Here is an 18,766-nt window from a genome sequence, read left to right on the forward strand (position 1 = left end):
ACGATATAATTGTAAGATTAAACGATCGTTATGTTTACAGTCTTTGGTAAAAAAAGTAAGAAATCGATTAAGATTGTAACCGTTACTCATAAAAATACACAGCTGTATTTTTCGCATGTTTGAGAGAAAAATTCTTGTAATTGTTGGATATTCCATCGATGGACGATGGAGTTTCGACAAAGTAGGAGGAGAAATCCAGGATACAACGGAGGCATTCCGTAGCTGTCAAAGTATGTACCTGAGCCATGCTCCTCGAGGAAAAAGGCGACCCAATGTTCTCCAGGGCAGTTGTGATTGTCGGTATTAGCAACGATGGCTGTCGACCTCTTCCACACCCTCGGAACTCTGTCGGCAGAATAAACTCCTACATGTTTGGCATCGAGGTGGCGCAGTGCTTGCAGAATTTTGCGCGAGTTCATTATTTTAATCAGATGGACGAACAAGCGGAATTTTATATTCAAAAAATTCAGTTTTTATCTCCTTCGGTATTCCGTTTATGTCCGTCTTGTAAGGCCGTATTTTCAACGACTTTTCGGGTGAAAATAGTAGATAGTTTGTGCTTGCTTATATTTATCTCGTTATTCGTCTGTGTTTCAACATTTTCATTTATGACCCGGAAAACTTCTTTCCCGCTACCGATTTTTTCGCTCTCATTATCGTCGTTGCTTATTTTCCAATTATCAGAAGAGCCGCAAGTAGCCAGAATATTGCTGTTTGTATCGTTGTTAATTATTTCGCTCGACCAATATTTTAATTTGTACGCGTTGTGTAATGCGCAATGGAAGATTCCGAATTTTCGAAATCCATGATAGCCGCAATATTGTCCGTGTTCTTCTCCTGTTGTCAGATCTTTAAATGCAGGGGAAATACCTTCCAAATTATATATATCTCTGGAGAGTAGATTCCGCAAGTAGTTTGCTTTTTAGCCACCTCTGACGTAAATATAGCCAGCACGTCTTGTGATTTTACGTAAATGCGTTGTAAAATATTTTGGATTAGCTTCACCGTCGAACCACTCGATACCGTGATAATGATGCATGAGCCAATTGTTCTCTCGTCTCGCTTTTTCCGGTAATTCGCCAAACGGATACGGAAGCAACATAATCCAATGGCCGAATGAAGCAATCATGGCAACGGCGACTTCTTTAGGGACAAACTTTTCCTTGGCATTACGGAAATCTTGTATGTCGACGACTATATCCATATTGTCACGGAAACTGAAGCGCTTTCGTGGTGTAAGCTCTTCGCAAAGTGCCGATGTTCGTTACTCAAAGCATACTGAATTCTTTTTTGTTACTTTGTACATTTTTTGATGTTTTAATCAATGCCATCGTCGATTTTTGACCGGACGTAGAGGGAGAAAATGGGGAAAATTTTTTAACCGTGTATTATGCTGTAATGAGCAAATACACGAATGTGCGATAGAAATTTAACCATCAAAATCGAGGATGATTTAAAGTGACGAATCAATTTCTATAATATTGTCAAATTTGGCGTAAATAATACAGTTAACGGTTTCGTTGAGAGCTTTCTCGAATCGCACTTCTAAGCGCAAACTGCCATGACTCACGAGATTCCAGTGTCCGGCATAATTAGCTGACAGATCGGGAGTGAGATCAAAAGCGAATAGCGTGTAACCTTTGGAATAATCATCTCTATAGAATTTCCCTCGTTCAAAAAATGGATACCCGTTCCCGTGAAGAGCGTTTGATAAGTTTCGTAAAGCGGTTCATCCAACGTGAAAACCGGCTGTAGCGATCTATTAGGAATTTGCATACCATCGACGTATAGGGAAAAAAAATTTATTCCGTAATTTTTAAAATTAAAGGAATTTAATTTTCTATCACCGTTAAACGTTTTATTATCGACAAACCTGACTATTATTCTTTTCGGAAGTTGATCTAGTATTACATTATCTAACGATTCACCCACAACGCCACTATGTATCGTGAACGTTTTAACCTCGACCCTCGTGAGCGGATACTTGACTGGAACTTTGCTCAACATTCTAGCATGTGCTAGCAACACTCCGGCTCTTCGCTCTTCTCACAAGCAAGCTTGCGTCCAGTATATGAATTTTCGATGACAAGCCGTTACTTTCCATGTGACAGAACGAATCTTTCGAACGGACGAGCCTTAGTCCGTACTTCTACGCCGTTAATTAAAAATTTATCTTGATTGAAAATGTCGCAATGGAGATGTCTTATTAGATCTAGCGCCCGCCCTTCTCGAATGTAATGAGCGCGTTTCACGAGAGCGGAATTTGCCGTTTTTAATTCCACCGGTTCGTCCATTCGACCGGGAGTATCCGCGTCCCACAGACACAAGGTTAGATGGGAAGTTTTTGCTGGTAAAGAATAATTTAACAACGCCTTGGTGTAGACGCGGTATGAGTAAGCGTTGTTTGGCGGCGATGCGAGCTTTTGATTGAAATACACGTCGATCTGATTGAAGATGAAATGAAGTAAATGATTTACGGGGCCTACATTGTCCGCTGATGCGCTGCCGCCCCTATAACGTGTTCTGTGGAATCGCCTGACGTTTCTATGCGTACGCGAAGACTCAGCATGGTGTGCGTGAGATCTAAATATTCTTCTCCGTGGGCGGGAATGACGAATTCTATTGGCGAGTCGTCCGAGAGTGAAGTCACGGATTTGTAATAAATCCATTGTGAACTCTCGATACTAGTTTGTGTGGGCGGTAAGAAGAAGAGAACAAGTTCATTCTTTAAACACTCGCTCAAATGCGTATGAAGAAAGGATATGTTTTTTAATCAGCACAAATTTTTACTTTGTTATCACTGTAATTTCCATTTTCAAAGATTATATTTATATGATCGTTTAAGAAGATATGTCGGATACGGTGCGCTTTTTACCGATTTTACGACGTTTCGCGGATGTCTTAAGTTTTTTCACTGCTTTTTCCCTCCCCCTCCTCTTATTGCTCGCCGATCGTGAATTGGTTTTTTTTTCTTTCCCCGAGTTTTGATCTTAGACAAATTTTTCTTACTTGTCCCACGACATTTAAGCGACCCCACAGATTTAGCGATGCGCGTATCGAGCCCGACAAAAGAAAATTGAGCTACATGCATTTTCGCATCCGTCTTATATCCCAAACATTTCATTAAACTGCTTATTTTTTCTTTAGCTTTTTTTTTAAGACTGCGCGATTCTTCGAATCGATGTTTGACCGTCACCTTAAACTGCATATTATTTTCAACATCATCGATTATATTAACACCGGCACGTAAAGCTTCTTTTCCCGCAGCCTTTACTTAAATAAGGTAATACTCGTCCGAACAATTCCCCGAGAAAACTGCCGATACCGTGACCGCGTTGATAAGGTAATTCAACGAAAACTTGCAGAATTCCACCACCCCGACTACCATCATTTTGTAATTCGTCGTGATCGAATAATAATCCATTAACGTTCGAAATTTTTTTCTTCCGTTATCGTGAATATAAAAATTTTTGTGATATCTAGTCGATACGTCTAAAGTGCAATGTCACCGTTAACGTTCCGAATTTGAATGGTATACTCTGCCCCAGATGATCTCTTATATTTATTTCTATTGTACGAAAGTACGTTTGACGCAGAAGATTGTACATCGCCTGTAATATAAGGTTCACAAATATCGCAATAGACAAAGTTTGTCGGGAATACCGCACAACAACTAGCCGGTACGTTGGCTATTATCATGCGACTGCGCGGGAGTACAGAAAATAGCAAATAATAAACTTCATCGTAAACCCACGCAGGTAAAACGTCAGATATAATAGAACTACTTTTTAGTTTAATGAGTTTCTTCGTATTTTCGTGTATATTGATGCCGATTTTGTTGTAAAACTATGTTGGAAATGTTTGTGGAATAGGATCGCTATCAAGCCGAATCAGATCTTTATGCTTAATGTACTTGTTAAAACCGAGTATTCGTCAAAGTTTGTTGGAGAAATTTACATAATGAGTTATATCACATTTGTCTTCTTCACAGGAAAGATTCATAACAATTTCACCACCAATGACAATCTCAAATTGCCAAACGATATGCGAGGCCACTGATTTGATTGTATAATTTACAGCCTCTATAAAGTAAATATCCGAAGGTACTTGCGCTTTCATAGCGTTAATTGTTTTATCGCGCTTTGTAATATCGATGAATCTCATTAATCCTTCTCCTGGCCGTATATGTAAAAAAACTACACGGAAATTGAATCTCTGTGAGCGCTATTTCCAGCGTCCGTGCAAGTCTACACGCTGAGGTAATTCGGTGGTGAAACAGGTGGTTTTATTCTCCGGAAAGTAGCTCATACTGTTATTGCTCGGAAGAATCATTAAAATTCATCCTTCCTCATTTTTATCCAAAGACTTTAAGCTCGCAGCGGGTATCCAAGAATCGAATTTTGAAGGATATCCTTGCCAGCTAACTAATAATTGTTTATTATTTCCATGGCCCCTTTTTATCACACGATCGACGATAAATTATTCTCTCTGTAAATCTTTAATAATTGGTGTTAATTTTTGTTTGTAAAAAATCCTGTCTATAACTTTGCTCGCTAAATCGCTTAGTTTGTAAACACGTAGTTTTCTCCACTCGAGAACACGACGAATTTAAAATATTTCTTCGCTCCACTTTGCCTCGTATCCTTTTTCAAAGGTTATTTTTGCCCTACTGACTCGCACGAAATCGCCCACGCTATATTTAGTTTTTTTTCCCCGTCCGCGATTTTTTTCCGAACATTATCAGCGTCGCCGTTGCTGCCCCAACAGTGATTCATATTTTTACACGCAACGCGTGCATTTTCCAACATAACGACTGCAGGCTGCATTTTGATGGTGGAATGCCTGGTATGATTGTAAGCGTGAACGATATCCTGCAAAACATCGATGTAGCGTCGCATGTTCTTATGCGTAAAATGACGCCACATCTGTTCTTTGAGTGTTCTATTAAATCGCTCCACTATAGCTGCTTTAACATCGGGATTAAGAGTTACGCGAAAACAAATATCTTTTTCTTTTAAGAAATTCTGTACACGACGGGCAATAAATTCATTACCCTTCGGTCTGCAGGTATGCGGGAAGGCGATTATTGTTTCTCAAGAATATATTGTTACGTCCGCCTTCTGTTTATCCGTCCCTACGTGTCGCCTGTGATGGTGTGCTGTATCGTCTTGAGGAGATGATTCCCTAACGCGTCGCTAAGGGAGATGTTATTATAACAACAGTTGACATTTTGATGTTTTGAGCCGCCATCTTAGTCTCGCGGCGGATTTGATTCCGTGCGGACGTTTTCGCTACTGATCCTGTTTTTCTTATAAACGAGATTATCGCGTTGTTGTTCTGTATTTTGTGTTGGATTAGAGTTCGTTTCCTATAAACAGTGTTGTTATTATTCACGACGCGAAGCGTGTGTGCGGATTGCGTCGTGCGCGATTCGATAAAACTCGAAATCGATGTAACGCGTGGACGTAACAATATGCTGAAAAACTTTTACTACACAAGTGCTGGTTTTGTCGCGTAAAGGTTCTACCCACACGAATTTACTGAGCACGTCAATAACCGTCAGTAGATACGAATATCCGTTATAGTTCTTGAGATTACGAAGATCGATCAAATCAGCCTCCCACAAATCATCGATATTTGTCATGTTATAGTGTAATCGTGGAAATTTTCGTTGAATAGGCCGATATAACGTGTACGCGTCTTGCGATTTAAGCCAGTCGACGATTTCGTTACATTTGGTGAAATTTGGTTTAGAGGCTCGCGATAAATTTTCCGTTGTCGAATAGCTTGTACATAATGCGTGGGAATGTAATATAATTTTTCAAATTCCATCATTTGAGTTTGCTCCAGTCGAGTAAGCCTTTTCTCTTTTTTGTCGGAAAATTTACATAACTCGACAATGTTTCATCGTTCTCATCGGCGGACACAAATGTCGCATCTCCTTCGATCTCACTCGTTTCTGCTAACTTACGTCTGTAAGAAGATTTTGAACGGTCGAGAGACGTTTTCGGAGTGGAACTTACGCGCGATAACACGGTTTTAATACGTTGAGATCGCGCGAGCGTATGTAATAAATTTTATATGAGATTTTTTATGAGATTGAAAGGTGTGCCTACGTCGTGCAGTAGCCGTGCAAATTGAAGATAAGGTTGGAGTACTTCTTTATACAATTTCCATTTTTTGTTCTCGTCGATAGAAAACGCGTTGTTGAGAATACGCCACATTTCCGCGATAAAGGCGTTCCCGGTGTCCGCACGGTATTATTATTATTATTACCATTAACATTTTTTTCATTTGATATTTCCAAATTTTTCGTCGCCGAATTATTGACCGGTGTGATAGGCGGTATTATCGGCTGTTGTTGTTGCATACGTTGCATTCTCTCGAGATTTTCCGTAGAAATCAAAACCATTTTTTAGCTCTCTCCATTATTATATTAATGCGGTGCTGCTACAGTTAATTTTTAAAACTTTTTTATTATTATTATTGCGGTTGTTTTCCCTCATATATGGGAAATGTACAAATATACGAGATTGTTTTTTTTTATTTCATTCTCCGATAATTCGCAATAACACATCTCTTAGGAGCAATAAGATAAGGCAAGAATTCGCCTCGTTATATTAAAAGCTTTCTTTTAGTCTTCCAATTACCGTGTTTTGTCGTGACACGACGTAAGATCGTTTTATGTTTGGCTAAGCGCTTTTTATCGTTACAGCGGAGCGGTATGTTGCCCTTGAGCGTATTGAAAATACACTCTTGAATACACTTTACGAATTTATCGTTGGCTATTCGTAAGAACGATGTCCTTTGATTTTTTTTCAAATAGCACAGAGTTTTTAAAAGGCACGCGTTTCTTTCACCGATAGATCGTCTAGCGTTCTTTATCAGTCTATCCGCTATTTGACGACGGCATCGACTTTTTATTAGTATCTACTTCTTTTCTCACCATTACATCGTAATTGCGCGACGAGTTGCGAGCGTGTTACCTTTTTATACAATCCCGCTTCTATTGCTCGATCTGCGCGGTACGTAGGCGTAATGCCGCGTATCGTCGGGAAAGATGCATGTCCGAAATTGATATTCATCTGGAGTCGATTGCTTTAAATCGAGCAATAAATACCCGTGAAATCTCGAGGTAGCGTCGTAGTACGCTTCTTCCATAAATTTTGAATCGTTGGGATATACTTGACGCGCTAAATGACGAATTTGAGCGCGATCGCGAGGATTTTTGAAAATTATTATATAATTTGCATTGAGAGATATGTCGCGCTGTCCGCGTTCTTGATGAAAGAGATTTTGTGAGATGAGTATAACGCTGAGATTCTTATGATGACTTCCTTTAGTAAATAGATCCACGATAGCGTCGCACAATGACGATTCTCTCATAAGATCGTCGATTATCACCAATTTCGGGGAGAGCGGATCATTGGAATAATTTTTCGGAAGCGGTAATCCCTCGTGAAATTCGATTATATTTTTTTGAAAAATTTTATCATAGTATTATTAGCGTATTCGTTCTTTCTTATTTTTTTCTCTTCTTCCATTTTTGCTTCTTCACTCGCGAAGCATTGTAAGCGCTGATACGCATCCTGCCACTCGACGTAATAAAATAAAATTCTCTTGAATCAAACATCCGACATGGTGGATAAGTGGCAAAGAAAGGTTTTCACAAAAATTGTTTTTCCGCATCCCGTAGGCTCGCAGATGATCGACGTCCAAGGATTTTGTACATCCAGCGTACATCCATTTTGCAAAATGAACCATTTGTCATTTGTCATGCGCTTTCATAAATAAAAAAAAGTAAGTCTAAGGAATATTTAATAACATTGATGCGAGTAAGAATACGCACAAGCGTCTAATAGTTTTTAACATTAACCCTCCGTCGGTATGGCTAGGGTGGGTGGTTAGGGCGGGAGTAGTAAGCTTATTCGCGCTTCGGGAGCCCACCGCGGTGGCCGCATGCTCGCGCTAGCGTTTTTCTGCGCGCGCACGAGCGAAAAGTACCATGACTTATTAGCTGATAAGCAGCCGCGGGTGCGACGCGAGTAAGCATATCTGCGGGAGTGAGCTCGCGCTTGCGTTTTTCAAGCACTGTTGCTTACGAGCTTATAGGCGGTGCTCCGCTGAACTGCTTGAAATAAGATGATTGTTCGAACGCTCTGGCTATCGTTTTAATTTACGCTTCGCTACTTGTAACGGTTCACCTTTCCCGTACGCCACGGATCAGGCTCGTCGGTTTCCAGGATTCGGGAGAAGGGGGAAATTCCAATTTACTCTTCCGATAATTGTAACAAAACAGTTTATTCAAAGCTTATAAAGAAATAATACAGTTAAAGCTGCGATGTACGCTACTAATAATATAAATCAAAGCATTAAGCGTGGACAGCGTGAACAAGGCGATGTACGCTAATAACAAACTAATACAATTAAAACAATGAGCGCGGGCAGCGTGAATAATGCGATACAAGCTAGTGCATTAGAGCATGCATTAAGGCTTTGCCGGTTTGAGTCTTACAAAATAACTAGACTAACGCGGTTGTACGGGCGACCCAGTATATGAAAACGGAATCCGTATTTATAGACGAGAAAACGGGGCGGACTCGCACGTGACGGCTGTTATTGCGAGGATGTGCACTGTGCGGCAATGTATCCTGAAAACGACTAGCAAGGCCGGTGCTCGGCGGCTTTATCCTGAAAAGGACTGGGCGCCAATGATGCATTCCGCCGTCACGAGCGAGCGCGACCTTTTATTCGAGTCGCTTGCGGTGGACATATTAAATTATCCCTGATCGCGGTATGTACAAAACGGTCAGTTTTCGGGGGACTCTAGATATAACCAAACGGTATATTAATGGGTCGGTCCGGTGGGATATAACCCCTCGGTTTAACGAGTCGGTCGGTCGGTGAGATAACCCCTCGGTTTAACGAATCGGTCGGTCCAGTGGGGTGAAACCACCCGGTATATCGGTTCGGTCAGTAACGCGTTTTCTTACTCTAACGCTGTCCCAGCAACCGGGAAACTCGGCCTAACAACGAGAAGCCCGTGGTCCGGTGTAACGGTGTGACGGGAACCGCCGTCCCAGCAACCGGGAAACCTGGCCTAACCACTAGTAGCCCGTGGCCTAGTGTAACGGTATGACGGGATATGCCGTTCCAGCAACCGGGAAGCCCGGTCTAACCACAAATAGCCCGTGGCCTGGTGTAGCGGAGGTATTCGGTGAGCGTCTGCCAGAAACCGGGCATCCCGGCCTAACAACGGGTAACTCGTTGCCTGGTGTCTGCGGAGCTGGGTTTCGGATCTTGATCCGGACAGGACTCAGGATCAGGAACTGGTAACAATACGCTCGCCGGACCGCCTTATATACCCGACGCGACTCTCCCACTCACGCGATTCGACGCGTGGTAGGGCGGTCTCTTTGGTGGGGTTCGCGCCATAGGCGTCATGCCTCACATTGCGGGCGGATGATTTGCCCGCGAGGCTGGTAACGGTATCGTTACATACTATTAAATCATGCCGCAGCATTTTCTTAGACGGATTCTCGCTATAAAGGAATGAAGGAATTAAATTAAGGTAAAGTAAGGGAGAAAATAATCTGGCGCTTTTTTTTTAAACGACAAAAATTCCATGTTTATTGATAACAATTTTATTTTTTACACAATTAAGATTTGTGTTTTTTTTTAGCTAAATTATATATAAGCGGTTTCATCTAATCAACGGAAAGTAATTTCACAATTACAATATTAAAATATACATCTGAAAATGTTATGATGAATAACTAAAGATCTAATCGAAGACTAATGTCTAATTAAATGACTCGGTGAACGAAAATTATAATGAAAATTATATTTTATATAGTAATAAAAAGCAATAATAATAATAATAATAATAGAATATTAAATATTCGTCATAGGATGGAGACTTATAGGCGATTCTCTACGCGGGCATTTCTGGAAATAAAATAGTTTCGTCGATAATTGAATATCGAATAATAATAATTTATTTCATAATACATTATTTTTTTTAATACATTGTAAGAACATAATTAAAAAGGGGGATAAGATAAAATAAAAAGTACAGCGTTGTTTTTTTTTTTTTTAAAGACAGAAAAAATATTTTGTTTTTATTAAAAAATAAATTTTTGTTTATTTACATCAACTTTTGTTATTCGTAAAATTAAGAATTGCGTTTTAACAAAATTACAGGGACAATTTCGTTGAATCGAAGCGAAAGCAATTTTTCGAAAACAATATTAAAATATACATCCAAAAATGTTAAATTATTTATTTGTGTCTGTACGTTACTTTCAATTTCTTGGCAGTTACCCTTAATCGTAAGTTTTATAATTTGACAATCTATGTACGATGCGGGAAGTTTAATTTCGGCGATTAAATATTTGGCATACCCGTTGACGCTATCGACGACACGAGTTAGCCGAGACAAATGCCCTTTCACGCATTTTACAATGTTATCCAGTTCTTGGAAAGTAGTTTTCTGCATCACGATGGAAACACCGTAGGTTTTTCGCTTCTTTGTCGGTGGTTGCTCCTGCTCCTCCGTCTCGCCGCTATCTGTGGCCTGTTCGGCGTTCTCCTTGTACGTCACTATTATAGATCGCGTTCTACAAGCGGTGGTAAAGCCGATCGAATTGTTATTAATAACAATCGGACTTGATTTGATTTTTGGACTCTCGTTCAAATACATTCATCAAATACAGCTCATGTTCCATATAAGCTTGGAATTGCTCCCATGTGTCCAGACAAATTCCGTCGACGTAATTACCCGTAAATGACGAAGTAATATATGTTTCGTGGTGATGCGACAAGAAGCTACCGTTTCTTCTCCATTAACTAATGTTGTGATAGCTGCGTATACGACGGCACAAGCACGCTTAAAATTATATTCTTGTTTAGAACGCTTAGATTGTCGTGTTTTATATTACGATACGTGTATTTATAAGAGCAGCGGTGATCCGCACGAGTATGAGCCTAGTACGGGTAACTTTTTAAGTGACATGACAGACGAGCTCAAAAGCTACAGCCGCGTAGTTATATCGAGACGTTTGTATCCGGCCTGAAATCTTACGCTTACGTTGTTTCCACGCCCGACAATAGAACGCATGAATGTGTAAAGTTAAAGGTATAACTCTAAATTACTCACACGAAAACTCTCAGCTAGTCAATTTTAATAGTATTAAAAATTTATTAATAACTAAAGAAAAAATGTAAGAAAACGAAGATAACGAAGATAACGAAAATAACGAAGATAATGACTGAAACATTGATAAACCTACGCTTTGGAGCAATTCGTCGTACCGCGTTTCATGAAATCATAACACGAGACGAAACCAAAGTATGCAGAATAGAATATTAAATCGGGTATTTTTGTTTTTTTGTAATAAGTGTTACTATCTTTGTTGTGCTATTAATTGTAGATTGATGCTATCATTATTTTGAGACTGATAAATCGTGCCAACATGCACGCAATATTTTTTTTTAAGAAAGATTCAAAATTTTCGGACTAAAAAAGATTGATATCAGAATAATAATCGATATACAGGGTGTCCTGCAAAGATTGTGCTAACGCTCGTGAGTGGGTAGAGCACAGTAAACTGAACAGAAAAGTCCTTTACCATTTTTTGATCTGAGCTTTCTTTTCGTTGTTATACGATGTTAAAATTAGCTAATCAGCGCCTGTCTATAACGGAAAACAAAGGAGGGACGTCGGATATCGGAGTAACGAGATGGCTTTCTGTTGTATAGACAGGAGCTGATTAGTTAACTTTAACATTGTATAACAACAAAAAGAAAGCTCAGATCAAAAGTGATAAAGGACTTTTCTGTTTAGTTTACTGTGCTCTACCCGCTCACGAGCGTTGGCACAATCTTTACAGGACACCCTGTATATAGTTTGCCACTTTTGTCTATATATATATATTTCAAAAAATAGAAGTTGTCGAAATCGGATGTAATATTATTTTTATTGAATCTAGTAAGATAACTAAAAATCGACCATAATTGTCAACAATAACAATGCTAGAATAATATCAGATCAATCTTTCAGGATTTTGCTGAGAAAAAAAGAAAAAAAGATTAGTTTTTTTATTACTTTTTTATTATTTGTATACTTAACACACATTTTTTTTTCATGCAACTAATAAATTATAAATATAAAAATAAAAGCATAAATTTATGCATAAATTTAAAATTAATAAAACTCTATAATTATTTAAAATACAGAACCTATATGAGATATAATGAATACAAAGCTCGATTGGTTTAATCATTCAATTATTATTGTATATTTTTAGATTTTTAGTATATTTTCTAGTATACTTTTAGAAGTATATTTTTAGATTTTCAAAGTTTATTTAAATTATAGATTAATTTAAAATGGACATGTAAAGAAATTAATATGTGTAAGAGTAGAAAATTAATCAGAGATTTAAGCGTAATAATCTTATTAATCTGACTAATCTTAATTATCATAAAGCGATGTGAGATCACCTAATTGAAAACCGGATCTTACATAATTTACTGTCAGCTATTAACAGACATATCTCATCTATAACATAAGTTTAAAAAATAAAAGTGAGATTTTTCTTGCATCCGTACCTAATTAACTGTTTTTTGAGATAAATTTTTTGATTGCATCATAATTAATATAAGTATAAAATCTTTATTATTTGTTTTTTTTTTTTAATCTATAAAGTTTCTCTTAAATACTTTATATTTAATATTATAAAAAATGCAATAATATGCTTTATTGAGTATTAAAGTTTCAAGCAGTTAAACATCTTTTATCGTTTGATTAATTCGTCTAATGTCATGTATGAAAGTTTATTAATAACGTTTTTTCTTCCAATTATCTCGTATACAAGATTCAACAGCAAATCGATTGCTTTTTATAGACTTGTTGTTCACAGTAGTTTCATCATAATATATTCACTCCAATACATATATTACTAGTGCATTCTTCTTGTAATTTATTTTTAAGCAGTGATAAGCGTTTTTTTGTTAAGATATTAATATCATTGTCGCATTTAAGTCAATAGATTAACTATATCATCAACTTTGCTTCCTCAATTCAAATAAAAACGGAACTATATTATGATCTTGCAATAAAATTAATGTTAGAAAAGAAAAATTATTTTTCTTCAAATAATTAAATGTCAAGAACACAAAGGTGCAAATTATTTTTCCTTTCTTTCCTCAATTACATATATAGGCTTGATTTTGTCAAGGAGAACAGGTTTTATATAAATATGTGATGATCTTCCGCAAATATATAAAACTTGCTTATGTGATAATAATGCAGTATAGTGAAAACTTTCCGAGCAGTAGCTGGAAAAATAGTGTGTTCTTTTCGACATGAATTCATTAGTGAGTCTTGCAAGAAATTTTTGTGCAAATAAAACGCATGTAACTCAGTGTCACGAAATTTGTATATGCAATTATGAATCTACAATTTTTGTAAATTGAATATTATTGTGACATTCAACATAAATATCAACATAAATGATTATCAACATAAATAAATAATTATAATAGAAAAAATTTTCTCGATATATACATATAAAAGACTCAAAACAATCTACTAATGTTCTTGAAATGTCGTATTCTTGAACGAATTTTTCTTTTACAAAATTTTGTCCGAAGTTTAGTTCTTGAATTATAATCGAATATAACATGTAATCGATATAATCGAATAATTGAGTTATAACAATTTTAACAATATATAATTATCATTTATCGTGGAATTTTATACCTTAATTTGTAAATTTGGAAACTGATATTTGCGAATGATAATAAAGTACTGCAGTAAAAAGTTTAATATTTCGTGATATTTATTGTGAAATTGTAAAGTGAATCTCGTGATGCGTTGCGTTGTTCTTGCCGGCTGTATCGAACGCGTAAGTTGTTAACTATTCACAATTATAATTCAAAAATTAAGCTTTGGATAAAATTTTGTAAAAAGAAAAATTGTCTCAAAATTTTCTCAAAAATATGATATTTCAAGAACATCAGGTTGTTCTGAATCATTCTGTATGTATGCCTGTATATATAATAATTTTTTTTTTAGTTTAAAATCCAATTTAATATAATATAATTAATAACATTAAAATGCAAAAATTAAATTATTAGGTCAAATCATCTATTAAGATTAATATTTTATAACATTTAAATATTTTAATTAATTTGTAACTAAGTTATAATAGAAGAAGTGCTTAGAAAATGTTTAGAAAATGCTTAGAAAAATGTTATAAAATGTATAAATAAAGCATACATTATGTATTTTTTTTTTTTTTGAAAATGTAGGGCTATTTAAATCTCTAGTCATTATTATACAGACTGATTACTGTTTTATTGCGATTTAACAGATTATAATCACAGAGTAATTATATATAATTAGTTATAAGTATATTAATTATTAAACAAGTGTTTATACGACCAAACTGGCAATTTATTGTTTGATTATTATATCACGACGTTTCGACCATATGGTTTTGGTCCTTATCAAGTGAAACTAAAATAACAATACAATAAATAATGATAGTCATGTTACAAAGAAAAAAATAATTAAGCAACTTACGTTATAATTAAAAAGTAGAAAGAGAAAAATCGAAATGTCAAACTGACATTGTGTCAACCACTATGTTTGGAATACTGAGATCAACTAAACGACCTTTATTAATTTATCGTATATGTTGTTTAAATTCTCTGTATCTTTTTGGGAATTAATAGTGTTGTCAAATTTTTTAATAAAAAACATTTCAGCTATTTCTCTCTTTCTTACATGTTTTTCGTTATGTAGAATATCAGGCGCTGACCAATCGAAGTCATGATCAAATTTTAATTTGTGTTTGCTAATTACGGATAAATTACTTTCGTGCATTTTTATATTGTTACAATGTTCCTTGACTCGGGTGCTTAAGTGTCTTTTTGTCTGGCCAATATACGAAGCGCTACAATTCTTACAATTTATTTTGTAAACAACCTCCGTTCTATTGCTAATAGGCAAACTATCCTTGCCGCGTTTAATCAATGAATTTAATTTTTTAGATATATTGTAAACCACTGTAAATCCCATATTTTTAAGCTACCGACCAACATCGTCACTCAAGCCTTCGACAAACGACAGTGCGATGTAGGAGGGTTTGTCTGTATCACTTTCCCCATCACCTAGAATGCTACTGCTCCGGTGTTTCAAAAAATTCAGTCTCTTACAAATATAACGATTTATAATGTGTGTCGGAAAACAATTATTAAGTAAGATCTGCTTCACGACATCAATAATTTTTCCATGAAACTGGTCGTCAGATAGTAAAATAGCATGGTCAACGAGATTAAAAATGGTGTTCAACTTATATTTAAAAGGATGGCTCGAATAAAAATTTATGTATCTATCGGAACACGTAGCTTTTCTATACCAGTTTGTTAAAATTTTCCCGTTGGAACGGATAACACTGGTGTTTAAAAAATTGATACATGAATCCGACTCTATTTCATGTGTGAATTTTAAACGTGGATGATAACTATTGAAAATCAAATTAATCTCGTCAACATTTGCACGTGGAACAATAGCAAAAATATCATCTACGTATCTATAATATACAGGAACCGCAAACCCAAGTAGACTCAAACAATGTGTCTCCAAATCATCCATCACAATATCTGCTAAAATAGGTGATAACGGAGACCCCATAGGGCTGCCAAAGATCTGTTCATAAAACTTTCCATTAAAAGAAAAACTAGTCGAATCTAGAATAACTTCCACTGCATATAAAAATTGAGGCAAATTAAATTTTGTGTTTGGAGCGATGTCATTCCAACGTTTTTCGATAGCGCGCAAAACTAACTCTTTAGGAATGTTTGTAAATAATGCAGTAACGTCAAGTGATATCATTATTTCGTCATCATTAATAAGTTTCTCTTTCATGTCAGCAGCAAAGGACCAACCGTCTTTTATGTGAGATTTCGGTTGCAATTTTGAATTATGTAAAATATCGTGTATGTACTTCGATATATTATACAACGGACTGCCTAGTGACGATACTATGATACGTAGTGGAAAACCAGTTTTATGGATCTTTGGCAATCCGTAACATCGTGGCAAATTCCCGTTCGTGATGTTTAAATGTTTGTATGTGGTCTCATCTATTAAGCCATTGTCCCGCCAAGATTTGATAAGTAAATTAATTCTGCAAGTTAACTGTCTACTTGGATCTTTGTTCAATTTTTTGTATGTAGATCGGTCATTCAACATATATTCCATTTTTTCCAAGTAATCTTTTTTATCCATGACTACTGTAACGTGACCTTTATCCGCTCTAGTGACAAAAATATCGTCGTTATTACGCAAAAATTCCTTACAAAGAGAGAATCCTTTGAGAATATATCTGTCTAGATGGTTAATATGTTTATTCTTACATAAAAATCTCTCGAGGGAATTTGCAATTGAGATTCTAGTTGTTTCGATTAATTCATTCGAAATAAGGCGGTGGTTCGCTTCTAAATTTTTTACAGTCCCAAGTACAATGTCAATACGATCTTTTTTATGGGATTGTTGTAATGGTAAGCCGAAATTATCACCCAGACTTAAAAGCTCAAGCACCCTTTCCGGAATATTTTTATTACTAATATTTACCAACCATCGTGATTTGTCTATGTTGTCAAACGGATTAAAAACTGTGTTGTGTTTAGAGGTTAATTTGTTAAACTTTTTGATTAAATTAATCTTAATTCTATGGTTAAATGCTAAAATCTTATGTTTGTTCAAGTCAAAAAATCTAAGAACCAAATCACGTGGTAAGCCGTCCAAAAGTCTTTTTTCCGTCTTTTTTATGATAGTCCGCAAGTAATTAAGATTAAAATTGAGATCTTTAATTTCTAAATTTAGTAATTTGTATCGGTAATTCTTTGTGATGTTATCGCTTCTACGGTTAACACTATTACTATAAAAAGAAATGTTTATTTTCAAATTTTGAATATGAGATGGAATCAAGTCAAATCTTCTGCAACGAAGTAGAAAAATTAATTGTTGATTCGCAGTACAGAATCTCTTCTTGTCATTAATCCATGACTTCATCAAAGTTTTGTAATTGTTGCCGAATCTCGTTGAAATCATTTGAAAGAAATGTTCTTTGAGTGACGATGCTGGTCGGTTGCTTAAAAATATGGGATTTACAGTGGTTTACAATATATCTAAAAAATTAAATTCATTGATTAAACGCGGCAAGGATAGTTTGCCTATTAGCAATAGAACGGAGGTTGTTTACAAAATAAATTGTAAGAATTGTAGCGCTTCGTATATTGGCCAGACAAAAAGACACTTAAGCACCCGAGTCAAGGAACATTGTAACAATATAAAAATGCACGAAAGTAATTTATCCGTAATTAGCAAACACAAATTAAAATTTGATCATGACTTCGATTGGTCAGCGCCTGATATTCTACATAACGAAAAACATGTAAGAAAGAGAGAAATAGCTGAAATGTTTTTTATTAAAAAATTTGACAACACTATTAATTCCCAAAAGATACAGAGAATTTAAACAACATATACGATAAATTAATAAAGGTCGTTTAGTTGATCTCAGTATTCCAAACATAGTGGTTGACACAATGTCAGTTTGACATTTCGATTTTTCTCTTTCTACTTTTTAATTATAACGTAAGTTGCTTAATTATTTTTTTCTTTGTAACATGACTATCATTATTTATTGTATTGTTATTTTAGTTTCACTTGATAAGGACCAAAACCATATGGTCGAAACGTCGTGATATAATAATCAAACAATAAATTGCCAGTTTGGTCGTATAAACACTTGTTTATTAATTTATTTACTGGCGACATTTTTAAAATTAAACATAATATCAATATAGGAGTATTCGAGAATTTCTATTTCTATTTTATAGTGAGTAAAAATTAATCAAATTTACAATACATGATTTAAAAAATTATATATATTATTTTATTTTTTTAGATACTCATTTTGTATGTTTTAATGGGAGCGGTACTGATAATAGCTAATAATAACACATTAAGACTACCAAATATGAATAAGGCACTTACATTTCCACCACCACCAACATTAACATCAACACCGAAGTGGTACAGCGGAGATCTATCATTTTTAAACAGTAAGCCTCTTTACAACTCTAGATGTTGATACTTTGGCATTCAGATCTAGAAAAACGGTTATCTCAAACATATAGATGATGAAGTAGTCTCCGAAGAGCGAGGCAGCTAAAATTATGATAACAAAATGAGGACAATGAAAACATATCTTCCATCCCTCATATATAACTTGAGAACGGATTCCAACCAGAAATATACATAATTTCATAATACCTATATGTATTTCGATTATACTTTGTATTAATGTAATAATGTAATATAACTTTGTATTAATGTAATATTAATGTAATAAACTTTGTATAAATGTAATAATCAAGTCATTATGTTTAAACCTCCGAGGAATATTTATTTTCAACTATTATACGTATTAATTATTTTATATATGTCCATTTTGATATACTCTGTAATTTAAAAACTTGAAAATCTAAGAATATACTTTAGAATAATTGGATAATTAAACCAATTAAGTTCCGCCATCATATCTTATGTAGATTTTAAGTTCAAATAACTAAAAAATTGCATTAAAAAAATTAATTCTAGGATTTAATTAATTAGAAAATTTTATTAAATTTATGCATACTTTCGTTTTTGTATTAGTTACATGGAAGAAAAATACATGTTAAATGG

General features: G+C 35.3%; 1 protein-coding gene and 1 long non-coding RNA gene across 2 annotated transcripts; one reads left to right on the forward strand and one right to left on the reverse strand.

Annotated features, from left to right (window-relative positions):
* Positions 1 to 14,374: 14,374 nt before the first annotated feature.
* Positions 14,375 to 16,682, reverse strand: LOC126849632 (uncharacterized). The gene is made up of 2 exons (XM_050591644.1): positions 14,591 to 16,682; positions 14,375 to 14,524 (listed from the first exon to the last, which is right to left on the reverse strand). Exon 1 carries the CDS (start codon positions 16,298 to 16,300, stop codon positions 15,098 to 15,100), a length of 1,203 nt encoding a protein of 400 aa, XP_050447601.1. The 5' UTR covers positions 16,301 to 16,682; the 3' UTR covers positions 14,375 to 14,524; positions 14,591 to 15,097.
* Positions 16,683 to 17,594: 912 nt separating this feature from the next.
* LOC126849641 (uncharacterized) lies at positions 17,595 to 18,439 on the forward strand. Its single transcript, XR_007687417.1, has 3 exons — positions 17,595 to 17,671; positions 17,738 to 17,915; positions 17,985 to 18,439. It is a non-coding gene; the product is annotated as an uncharacterized LOC126849641 (long non-coding RNA).
* The last annotated feature ends 327 nt before the right edge of the window (positions 18,440 to 18,766 follow it).

The sequence above is a fragment of the Cataglyphis hispanica genome, chromosome 5, assembly GCF_021464435.1.
Source record: "Cataglyphis hispanica isolate Lineage 1 chromosome 5, ULB_Chis1_1.0, whole genome shotgun sequence".
Classification (NCBI taxonomy): Eukaryota; Metazoa; Arthropoda; class Insecta; order Hymenoptera; family Formicidae; genus Cataglyphis; species Cataglyphis hispanica.

Bases quoted from the DNA above. Each gene is read 5' to 3' on its own strand.
- LOC126849632 (XM_050591644.1), bottom strand. From the start codon at position 16,300: ATGGATAAAAAAGATTACTTGGAAAAAATGGAATATATGTTGAATGAC.